Consider the following 10710-nt stretch of genomic DNA (forward strand, 5'->3'; position numbering starts at 1 on the left):
TGACACCTCAAGTCACTGCGCAATAAGTTAACAGCTCGTGTGGCATTGATGAGGTGACTGGTCCGATCAGGCTGGGGCGCCGGTGCAAAAACACTGCGTACGGCAGCCCTAGCCCTGGTCTACTTGCCCAGTGAATACTGTGCACCGGTTTGGTGCCGCAGCGCTCACACCCGCCTCATCAATCCGCCTATCAATGAAGCCTTGCGCATCGTGACAGGATGCCTGCGTCCCACTCCTGTGGACAACCTTCCCATCCTTGCAGGCATCCAGACTGCTGGCCTCCGCCGCACAGGAATCACAGCACGTCTCGTCTGCCGGGCCGTGGAGCTTAACCACCTGCTCCATGACAGGCTCACTGCAACAGCGGTGCCCCCCCCCCCCCCCCCCCCCCCCGGCGTCTCAAGTCGAGACACCCTTTTGTGCCTGCCGCACAGGATCTCCTGTAGCAATGCAGAGATCTTAACATCAGCGAGGCAGGATGGGCGGACTACATCTGGTGTGCGGAGTGGGAGGCAAACACCTCCAGACTCCGTGATGTCATCCCGGCTGCCGGTCCTTCCCCTCCCCCGGATGGACTTACCCAGACCAGTGTGGGTGAGGCTTAATTGTCTCCAGACCTGCGTCATCGATGCACAGATGGGGCTTGGCATCCTGTGTGGCGTGCGAGTGTGGCGCCGAGGAACAAATCACAGACCACGTCATCCAGGATTGTCCGATATATCGGACACCCAACAGAATGTGTGGCGTGACGGTTGTGGATGACGAAACGGTGACCTGGCTCCTGGAGGTGTGCCCGGATATATAGCCCGGGTGACCCCTCACCCAGGCTCGGGGTAGTAAAAGGATAGCCCCTCGGCCCCGGGCCTGGGAGGAGAGGACAACTACACCAAACCTATACGATGAAGCAGTCCATATTAGAACACCATTGACTATAAGAGGGGCACCGCACTGCTACAGTCACAATTTGTAACACAGCATCTGTCTCTGGGCTGCGTTAAGGTGTCTGCACATTGACTGCCCCAACCAACGTCGTTGGCGTCGGTTGGATGGATTTTTGCAGCTGAATTTTAAACCACCAACATTCTAACAGCAACTGCCAACTTTAGAATGTTGGGTATTGGGAGTCGGTTGGCGTTGGTTGGGGCCGTGAGCAGACACCTTTAGTGGTTGAGGATCCCACATATAAGGAACTCCTCTGACCCACACTACACTATACACTCACATACTCACTGTACATACACTCACCGCACTCCATTCTGTATATAGTATGTGTATATTTCATTTGTGCCTCCCCCTGTATTCGGATATCGTAATGTGCACATTGCACTGTATTTAGTTTGCACTGTTTTTTGTATTTGCACTGTCATGTCTTTGCACTGTCCTGTCCTGTCCTGAACTCTGTCCTATGTCGTCTACAACAGCGTATGCCTTAACCCTAGTCAAATTCCTAGTATGTGTGAACTATATACATGGCTAATAAACAGATCTTGAATCTTGATCGCGTGTCTCCTGTGGTGGTGTTGGTGGTGGCGGCAGAATCACTATTCATGGGAACACGGTGGCGTGCACTGGTGGCTGCCAGGCTATAATGGACTCTGGCACCGCCCTGGTCATCGGGCCTGCCGTGGACATGGCCAACCTACACGGCTGGATGGGGGCGTACATCGACCCGCACGGCTACGTGAGTGTCAGCAGCTCTCTCTGTGTGCCTCCCGGGCTCAGGGAGGTGTGCCTGTGTAAAGACGGTGTAGCCTGAGGCCTGTTTGCTTTGCAGTTGTGATTTCCGGTCTAAGCGGATAGTGATCCCACTGTCCAAAAACAGGCCTACCCATAAACCTATAATGCGAATAGGCTACTCCATTTGGTATGTCCATGTTTTATTCTAATTCGTAGTGACTGGCGAGACTAGGCTGCTCGATTCAGAGTTTGTGTGACAGGATCCCAGCGGGCTCTAGACCGGAAACCAAGCTCTGAACAGTGAATAGAAACCAGGCTCACCCCCAAGGGGAACCTGGTGACGCGAGGGTAAAGAGGGTGTTAAATGAAGGCGTGAAGCACTGAAACTGTGTGAATTACAGTGTGTGTTGTGAAACCGGTGTAGAACAACTCACTTCCTCTCAGGTCACTGTTAGCTGCGGTAACATGGATCTGATGCCGGACATCGTCTTCAACATTGACGGCCACGACTTCTCTCTGCCACCGTCGGCCTACGTCTACCAAGTGAGCTCCTCAGAAAATACAGGAGTAGAAATCCAGTAGAGAGTCCGTCATTACATTACCTTAGTCATTTAACAGACCCTTTTATTCAAAGCGACTTACAATAATTGCATTAACGTAGGAAGTCAGTGTACTACTACTCACCACAACTCAGAAGTCCATCTCCTTTCTAAACAAGTGACTAAGAGGTCTTAATCTAGTGCTGAAGCCAAAGTGCAAGAGTAGCAAAATATCAGTCAGAAGCTTGGTCGGGCTTGCATGACAAGGGCAGATAATGGGTAATACTTTATAATAAGTGCACACTACTGTATGAAGCATTATTAAATACTTAATTCATCATTTATAAAGCATTGTTAATACATGAATACACATTAGTAACTACACAGTTAGGCTAACACAGATGAATTACTGTAAATGTAATAATACTTCATAGTGTGGACGTATTATAATAATATACGTGCACACTGTGTTAGCCTACATAATACGTGTAATGTGTTTTGTGATTAATGTTTCAGTCTCCTGTTCTCTAACTGTTGTCTCTGTGTTGTCGTGTCTCGTTCTGTTACCTATCTGTCTCCCGGGCTGCGCCCCAGACCGATGTAATTATTGGATGGGGGGCGCATTACAAATAAAAATAACATAACATAACATTATAAAGTGTTCCCAGATAATGTCTATGCTGGAAGTGATACAAGCCTTAATGAAAAAGGTGAATAAATATAGTGAAAAACAGAGACTTGTGTCCTGAACCTCTCACTCTGTCTCCCTCTCAGTCCGGCTCCACCTGCAGCACAGGCCTGGACGCTGGCTCTGGCCCCTGGACTCTGGGGGAGGTCTTCATGAGGCAGTTCTACACCGTCTTTGACATCGCCCACAGCTGGCTGGGCCTCGACAAGGCCGTGGCTCCGCCTTGCACCGCATAGGTCTCCCGACTCACGCCTAGACCTCGCCCTGCTAGAGATACCCCGCGTAGGTCTCCCGACTTCCGCCTAGACCCTGCCCCGGTGGAGATACCCCATGCAACATTTATTGTTCAGTTCTCTTTACTCCTGATGCGAACCCTACAGGAGGGAAGTCAGAAGAAAATCTTAATTGTAAATCCATGAATGTGCACTGATGCATTCTGCTGCATCTGATGTATAATGACAGCTGTTTATATCTGTGACGTGTTACACTTGGGTGTTACGCCTCCTTGGTGTCAAGTATGGAGTAGTATGGAGTCAAGGGCATAAAATATATGTTGGACGTACAGCATGGCTTGTATATATAGTGCATATTGAAAACACGTTCTGTGCACACACATTACGCAGCTGTGGCTGGGAACTTCACGATGGTCACCACCAGGTGTCAGAAAGCCCCCAGCAACACCAGTACGGTGTCAGTGCGTCACAGGTTTCTTGTGAGGAGAGGATGAGTCATCCTGTTTTAAAATACAGTCTACAGTACATACTGAATACAGAATAAGCAGGCTCTGCCCTGCATCCTTGCCATCTGGGTGTGTACAGTCATCGGATATGAAATTAGGCCCTTATTGAATTTCCTCTAGTCGATAGCTTTCTAATTATAGCTGAACTGTAGGCTACTTTGAGTATCCGAGATGGGGATGAGTCATCAAACAGCCACATCTCTCCATAACCTTGGTTCTTACCAGGGAAACAGAGCACTTCCTGTAAAGGACGAGGTCATAACACTCATTAGTTATGCCATTATATAGTGTGGTTCATATAGGTACTGAGGCCATGATTCCATTGAACTTCTAAGATGTATCCAGCCCTTATTCCAAAGAGAGATGTAAATGAGTGGAGTTTTGTAACATCTTCCGCTTTGCATTTTTCCAATGAGGACTATATCAAGCTGGTGTTTCAGTAGAGCTGGCAGTTTTTGCATGGGTAGCTGTGGGTAAACAGGGTAACATGAGACGCCTGGCGTTACAGAGCCAGAGGCAGCGAACCTCGCTCCTGAATCATTCATCCAGAGGGCTTCTTTTACCGCCGGCAGGGTTTCCCAGCAGCCTGTCACAGCGGAAACGACGGACCTGCGCTCATCTATTCTATTCTGCACTCTAATCTATTTATACCCAGGACAGCGCATCGGTGTCCGCCCGTACCGTGCCCCTTCTGCTCTGATGCCGGTTCTTGTCCCCTTATAGCAACTTTGAGTGATCACCTCTGCGGCCTCTATCTGTGAAATGAGTTTTCCTAAAAGGCTACGATTCCCTGTCCCTTATTGACTCTGACAGACGTGATTAGCACAAAAAAAGATGTATGTGCCGGTACAATGACAGATAGGGCCACGACGGCGTAGCATACTGTCTCGGGACACGAGCGTGCCCGCAGTTAATATTGTAGCCTAAGTCAGGGGAGATGGAGCTATCAAACGGTGCATAAAGAAAGTAAACGAACGGGGCCGTGATACAGGTAAATGCTGCTCCCTGAGCGAGCCTCGTTACCAGCGCTGCACGCTGGCGTTACACCCCCGAGTGGCCACGGTGCATGTCATTAGGCTAATAGTGAAACACAAGCGCGAAGGCCTTGCCATTTGGCTCGCGTTGATGCCTGATATCTGGCACGGTGACGAACACAGCCAGTCACAGCCGGCAGCTCCTATAGGAGATCATTCTCTCATGGTCTCCCCTTCTCACCATACAGTAGCCTATTTAACTTTTTTATTTTATTTTTATTTTTACCTCAAGGTTAATGAGTGAGGGGCTTGAGCGTAGGCTACTGCATCTGAGGTGTGCTTCTCTCCTTGAAAGTATGCCACATTCACACCTACAGTAATAGTTGACATGTTTAATACAACTTTATGCGGTGGTGTTAAAGTCGCAATGAAATGAAAAAAGCATTCTGTCCCATTTTGGTTCACATAATTGGTCAGTGTTAACCTATTCAACGATGTATGCCAAAAAAAATTACAAAATTCTACTTTTGTTGTAATCTTATATCAAAGTATATAATTTCTTACTTCCTGGAAAACGGTAGGTCACGTGCAATGACGACAACAGGTACCTTAGATTTTAGGCCAATAATCTCACGACATCCACCCATCAATCAACGCTATCCTTCTATCGAATCTGTCTAAAGTTCTTAAAACCCGTCCACTTGTCAATGTTCCTATCAAATTCCTCTAAACATATTTCCCACCCTCATAGCTCGTTAGATGATCTCAAACGTCCGTTTCAGAAATGAAAAAAGCATTCTGTCCCATTTTGGTTCACATAGGCTAATTGGTCATAATGTTCACCTACTCAAGATGTAGCCTATGCCCAAAAAATTACTAAATTCTACTTTTGTTGTAATCATCAAAGTATTTCTTACTTCCCGGGAAACGGTAAGTCACGTGCAATTACGACACCAGGGGTGCGTTCAAATTCATCGAACGTTGGCAAACTATTTTCTGTTAGCTTTGTGTTCGCCGCAAACGTTTGCTAACAGAAGCTAACAGTCTGGAGAGGTTATTCACCAGTAACGGAACGAGGATCACAATGGACCCTATACCTGGTCCAGGGCGATATCTATTTATATCTTAAAGTCTCTCAACACCATTTAAGATGTACTGTAATGCATCATCCCCCGATGGGAGGCAGCAGTGAGTAGGCTAAACAAAGCGGAGAGCGCCGATTCGCCGGTAGAAGAAGACAGTCGATGCGCTGTGGATATAAAACATTTAAGTGTACAAATTTGCCTTTTATTTGAAAGGTGGGGGACTACAAACTGTAGCGACTTAGGAGAAAAGGCTTTCATCTTTCCAACGATGTGTTTACTTTGGTGAGTAACGAAACAGTTTTGTCTGTAGACTCGGACGACCGGGCAGATGAAGCGCTTTCATAGGCAAATTACATTGAGAGTATAGGGCGTTATCCGTAGGATATCGCCCTGGACCAGGTCTAAATGGACCCAGGCTTGTAGCCTAACGGTATTTTGGAACATTGTTGCGTTTATGCGAACTATTTTGAATGTTCATTAAAAGCCGTTCAAATGTGACCGTTTGGAGAAAACATGTTTGCGACGAACGTTAGCCGCTGAATTTGAACGCAGCCCAGGTAGATTTTAGGCCAATAATCTCACGACATCCACCCTGTCAATCAAAACGTCAACTACTCTGCAGCCTCAAGTGTTGAATATCCCGCCCGCTCGATAACTTTCCAATGAAATTCATCTAAACTTATGTCCCGCCCTTGCAGCCCGTTTCCCTTTCGGTGCGATTTTAAATGCTACAGGTAGGCTAGAAGGCATTTAGGAGCATAGCAGAGAGAACAACATAATTGTACAGAGTATTGGATTCATTCTGTATGTGACTCGACAGTAGGCTAGCATACACAGGTAAATGTGCGACGTCACTACTAATAGCTACCACAAAGACACTTTGCATACATCTAAATACAAATAACAGGACTGTGCAGAGCTCATTTTGAGTGTACAGGGGAATAGGAAAGTACACATCATTACTCTATACAAAATACACAATGACCTTAAAGTTGCAGTATGTAACTTCTGCGCAGTGAGCCTCCTATGAGCTAGCTACGAGCTAGCAACAAAGGCAAATTCTGTCTGGCAAGGTAAATTCAGTCTTCAATCTCACGGTTTGTGGGTTTCGGTCCAATAGAAGAATGCCCCATGTTGCTGATTGGATCTCAGCATGCACACACACACACTTTGAACCAAGTGTGGCCACGTGTTCTTCATGCTCCCGTGTTCTATAAATAGCAGAGCCAACCAGCAGTCTACAAAGACGCAGATTTCACAGAGGAGCTCAATCACTTATCCCTCTCGATTTATCATAGCAATATTTACATTTTTTAAATCTTACAGAAATAGTACACACTGCAGCTTAAAAACAAATCAAATGTTCAGTGTATAGTCATTACCTTCACAAGGGCAAAATCATAAAGGGCTAAACAGTGATCCCAGAACTAGGCTATAATGGCCTATTTTATCAATTACTGTACCTTTGAACTTTGACCTATGACCAGGTGGAGCCATCAAGGATTATAATCCAATACTCTGGCTAGAAGTTACAACTTGTCTGCTAGTATGCAAAACACATAATATCTTGTACTATCCTTACAGTAGGCTATGGTACCTATATAGAGTATTGTACAACTTGTGGTATAGCGTACTGTACATTATACTACTGTATGATCCTGAGACAACAGGGGCTTAGGGACATGTATGGCTAGAATACTCAAATCAACTAACTGTTTAATAGCTTTAAAATCTTATGCTTTATTTTGAAGTACAAGATCAGGTAGGAATACAGAGAGGATGAGCATCTGTCTCTAAAAGCGCTTCTCTTCAAAGGTAAGAGCCACAAGCCACTTCAGTTACAATGGCTTCTGGTTTCAGGTTAAAAGGGAGATCCTGGATTGGCAAAGCTGTCAGTCAGGGAAGCGCCCGGAGCTCGGAAAAAGTAACGTTAACATTAGCTACACTGTCTGCACTATCCCTGAAATTAGAACCTGGACACAGCGTCTGATTTTGAGTGCACCAAATCATTACCTCTATTTTCCCAAGGTAATGTCTATGTGGTATGGAGAAATTACAATGACATTTGTTCGAATAATACTGTACCACCTTTTTGGCCCGCGAGTCAAATGGATTTGCAGTCCGGCCGTTCTGCTGAGAAATAAGTGAATGCCAACAGGACGTGTGTTAAAGTGCGTGACTTGCTGTGTCTCAGAAGCTCGGCAGCTGTGGCGCCAGGCCGAGCGGGCTGACGTATTACTGCAGCCGCTCTAACGCCAGCTGCTATTTCTGACATGGTTTAGCTTGGCATTTCACTACTTGCTTTGGGGATGTAAACTGACGCCCAGAAGCACTGAGCTGACTGTTTCCTACTTTCATGTGTCTGTCTGGCAGCTTCTGGCTGCCACCAAATGACTTATCAGTTCCATCACACCCGTTTCTTACACAAACCCCTAATAGCAAATAATAAGAGAGATTATTTTTAGCCTAGTGAAACAATTGTAACAGTAGCAAGATTAACTGGAGTGTTCATCATGTCCAATAGAATACCAATACAGTGTGTGTGTAGTGTTACAGTACATAAGTCCATCTCTACAATGGCTCACGGTCCATAGATCAATAAGAGACAATATATGGTATTTGAACACGTCAAAACATTTCATGAACACATAGATTGCTACAGAAGATAGAGAGAATCAATCCTCATTTACTTACCCAGTTCTGCCTTTTGAAAATAAAAACAAAGAAAGAGTAAGTGTGATATGTACTGTACCTTGACATACAGTAAAGCTAGAATTCATCAAAAAGGTCCAAGGCACTCTTCTTGATTAAAAAGCTTTAATTATAGGCTAGTTCATCTTAGAACAGAATAAAATAAAACAGCCAACATGTTTCGGCCATGTAACTAGCCCTGATGAAGGTCCCATGGCCGAAACATGTTGGCTGTTTTATTTTATTTTGTTCTAAGATGAACTAGCCTATAATTAAAGCTTTGCCTTGGACCTTTTTGATGAATTCTATGTTTTCCCTGACATCCAAAGAGCACCTTCTGTAAGCTACTTTTACTACAAGAATGCCGAAGCCCTCCTTTCCATTCATATATACAGTAAAGCTACTTGGGTCATACTCGACTGAGGCATATGCTGAGTGTCAGTCAGTTGTTCTCTCGTCACAGTTCTGCTGAGGTGGCTGATTCTCCCCCTGTCGCATCACTGTCTATGACTTAGGGGGGGGGGGGGGGTTAGCCACGCCCACTCTCACACTACCATGGGGGTATCCGAGCACACGGAACTGACTGACTTTGCGTCTGACCGCCTCCTCTCTCGCTCCTCCCTGCGGTCGTCGTCCTCCTCTCCTATGGGGTTCAGCCTGCCGTTCTGCTCCAGCAGGTCCTTGGGGTCCAGGAAGGCCACATGCCTGCTGAAGGGGACCCTGGCCCTGCCCCCTTCCGCCACTGCGGCACCCCCCTCGTCCTGCTCCGCCTCCTGGTGGCCGGGGGACACGCTGACAGTGGAGGAGCGGAGGCTGTCCATGCCATCCTTGGCCAGGCCTTGATTGGGGCAGCAGAAGCAGTTGCAGGGCGTGAGGTAGAGGTAGATGAACACCATCACCACACTGGCCACGCAGCCCACCAGGGTGGTGTAGGCCGTCTTCATGCTCTCCAGGCCTCCGCTCAGGGTGTAGTTGTGCACCATGACGGTCACGAACAGCGTCTCGTTGAAAGAGTCCCCAAGGGCGTGGCAGGTGTAGACCCCCGAGTCCTGCACTTCGATGGGGCCGATCTGTAGGTTACCATCTTTCAGCAACACTGCACTTTTGTTGTGGAGAGAGACGTGGGCATTGACGGGCAGGGCCCAGCTCTTCTGCATGTTCCTGTACTTGGTGTCACAGTCCATCACTAGGTATTGTCCCAGGTAGGCATCCTGGTCCATAACCTTCACAGCGCTGCAGTTCAGGTGGACCTTGTTCAGATCCAGGATGGCCATCCTCTCCTTGCCCGGGAGGAGGCAGGTGTGCTGAGGCCTGTAGTCGACGATGGAGCTGAGATCCTGGAGCTGCCAGCGTGCCACCAGGCTGTACAGCTCACAGCTGCAGGGCAGCGTGTTGTTGTGGAAGTACAGCCCGTTCTTGATCCAGGCGGGCAGCGCCTGAAAGTCATTGAAGGGCAAGACCTTGACGCGGTTGGAGGACACATCCAGCAGGGTGAGGGTCTCCAGGCGACTCTTCTCCTTGACCAGCTCCAGGGGGAACCTCTGGATCTGGTTCTGGCTCAGGTAGAGCTTCTGCAGGCTCACAAGGCCGGAGAACGCCGTGCGGTCGATCTGTGAGATGTGGTTGTTGTAGAGCAGCAGGACCTCCAGGTGCTGCAGAGGCTCGAAGATGTACTCCTCCAGGATCTTCAGGCCGTTGGAGGACAGGTCCAGGTAGCGCAGCCTGGTCACGTACAGGAAGGCCTCGGAGGAGAGGAAGGTCAGGCCGTTGTGGCTGAGCAGGAGCGTGTGCAGCCGTCCGAGCCGGACGTTGGTCCACTCCGACCGCAGGCGGCCTATAGAGTTGAAGCTGAGGTCCAGCACAGCCGCGTAGCGCGGGAGCCCCGTGGGGATGCTGGTCAGGTTGATCTTGGAGCAGCTGACGATGTTGCTGGCGCACACGCAGGTCTTGTGGCAGGTGAGGGAGGAGGCCGCAGACTGCGGCGGCAGCAGAGCGACCAGGAACAACAAGGCGGAGAGCACTCTGGGGAACGCCGGTCCCTCCTCCATGGTAGAGCGGACGCCACTAGGTTTGCTAGTCGAGGGTATGCGGGGGTACAGTATACAGAGTATACTCACTTCTTTATCCACAGACACACGGTAGACCCCTTTCTTATTGACCAATGATGTAAATGATAACAATTTCAGAAGAGTTGTTGTTATAGTATACCCACGTCTTCAGTAACCACTACACCACTGGCTAAAGTGGGTTGGAGAGGATGCTGGTTGAATTGTGTTGAATCTTGAATCTTGAGGGTGATCTGGGAGATTAAATTCTT

The 10710-nt window shown here is 48.0% G+C and overlaps 1 protein-coding gene across 1 annotated transcript; it reads right to left on the reverse strand.

The window, feature by feature from the left end:
• Positions 1–8938: 8938 nt before the first annotated feature.
• On the reverse strand, positions 8939–10441 carry LOC311315392 (amphoterin-induced protein 1-like; the record flags this gene model as incomplete). Its single annotated transcript, XM_084446062.1, has 1 exon — positions 8939–10441. The coding sequence occupies one exon, from the start codon at positions 10439–10441 to the stop codon at positions 8939–8941; it is 1503 nt and encodes a 500-aa protein (XP_084302188.1).
• Between the last annotated feature and the right edge of the window lie 269 nt (positions 10442–10710).

This window comes from Borostomias antarcticus (genome assembly GCF_949987555.1).
Source record: "Borostomias antarcticus genome assembly, chromosome: 11".
NCBI lineage: Eukaryota > Metazoa > Chordata > Actinopteri > Stomiiformes > Stomiidae > Borostomias > Borostomias antarcticus.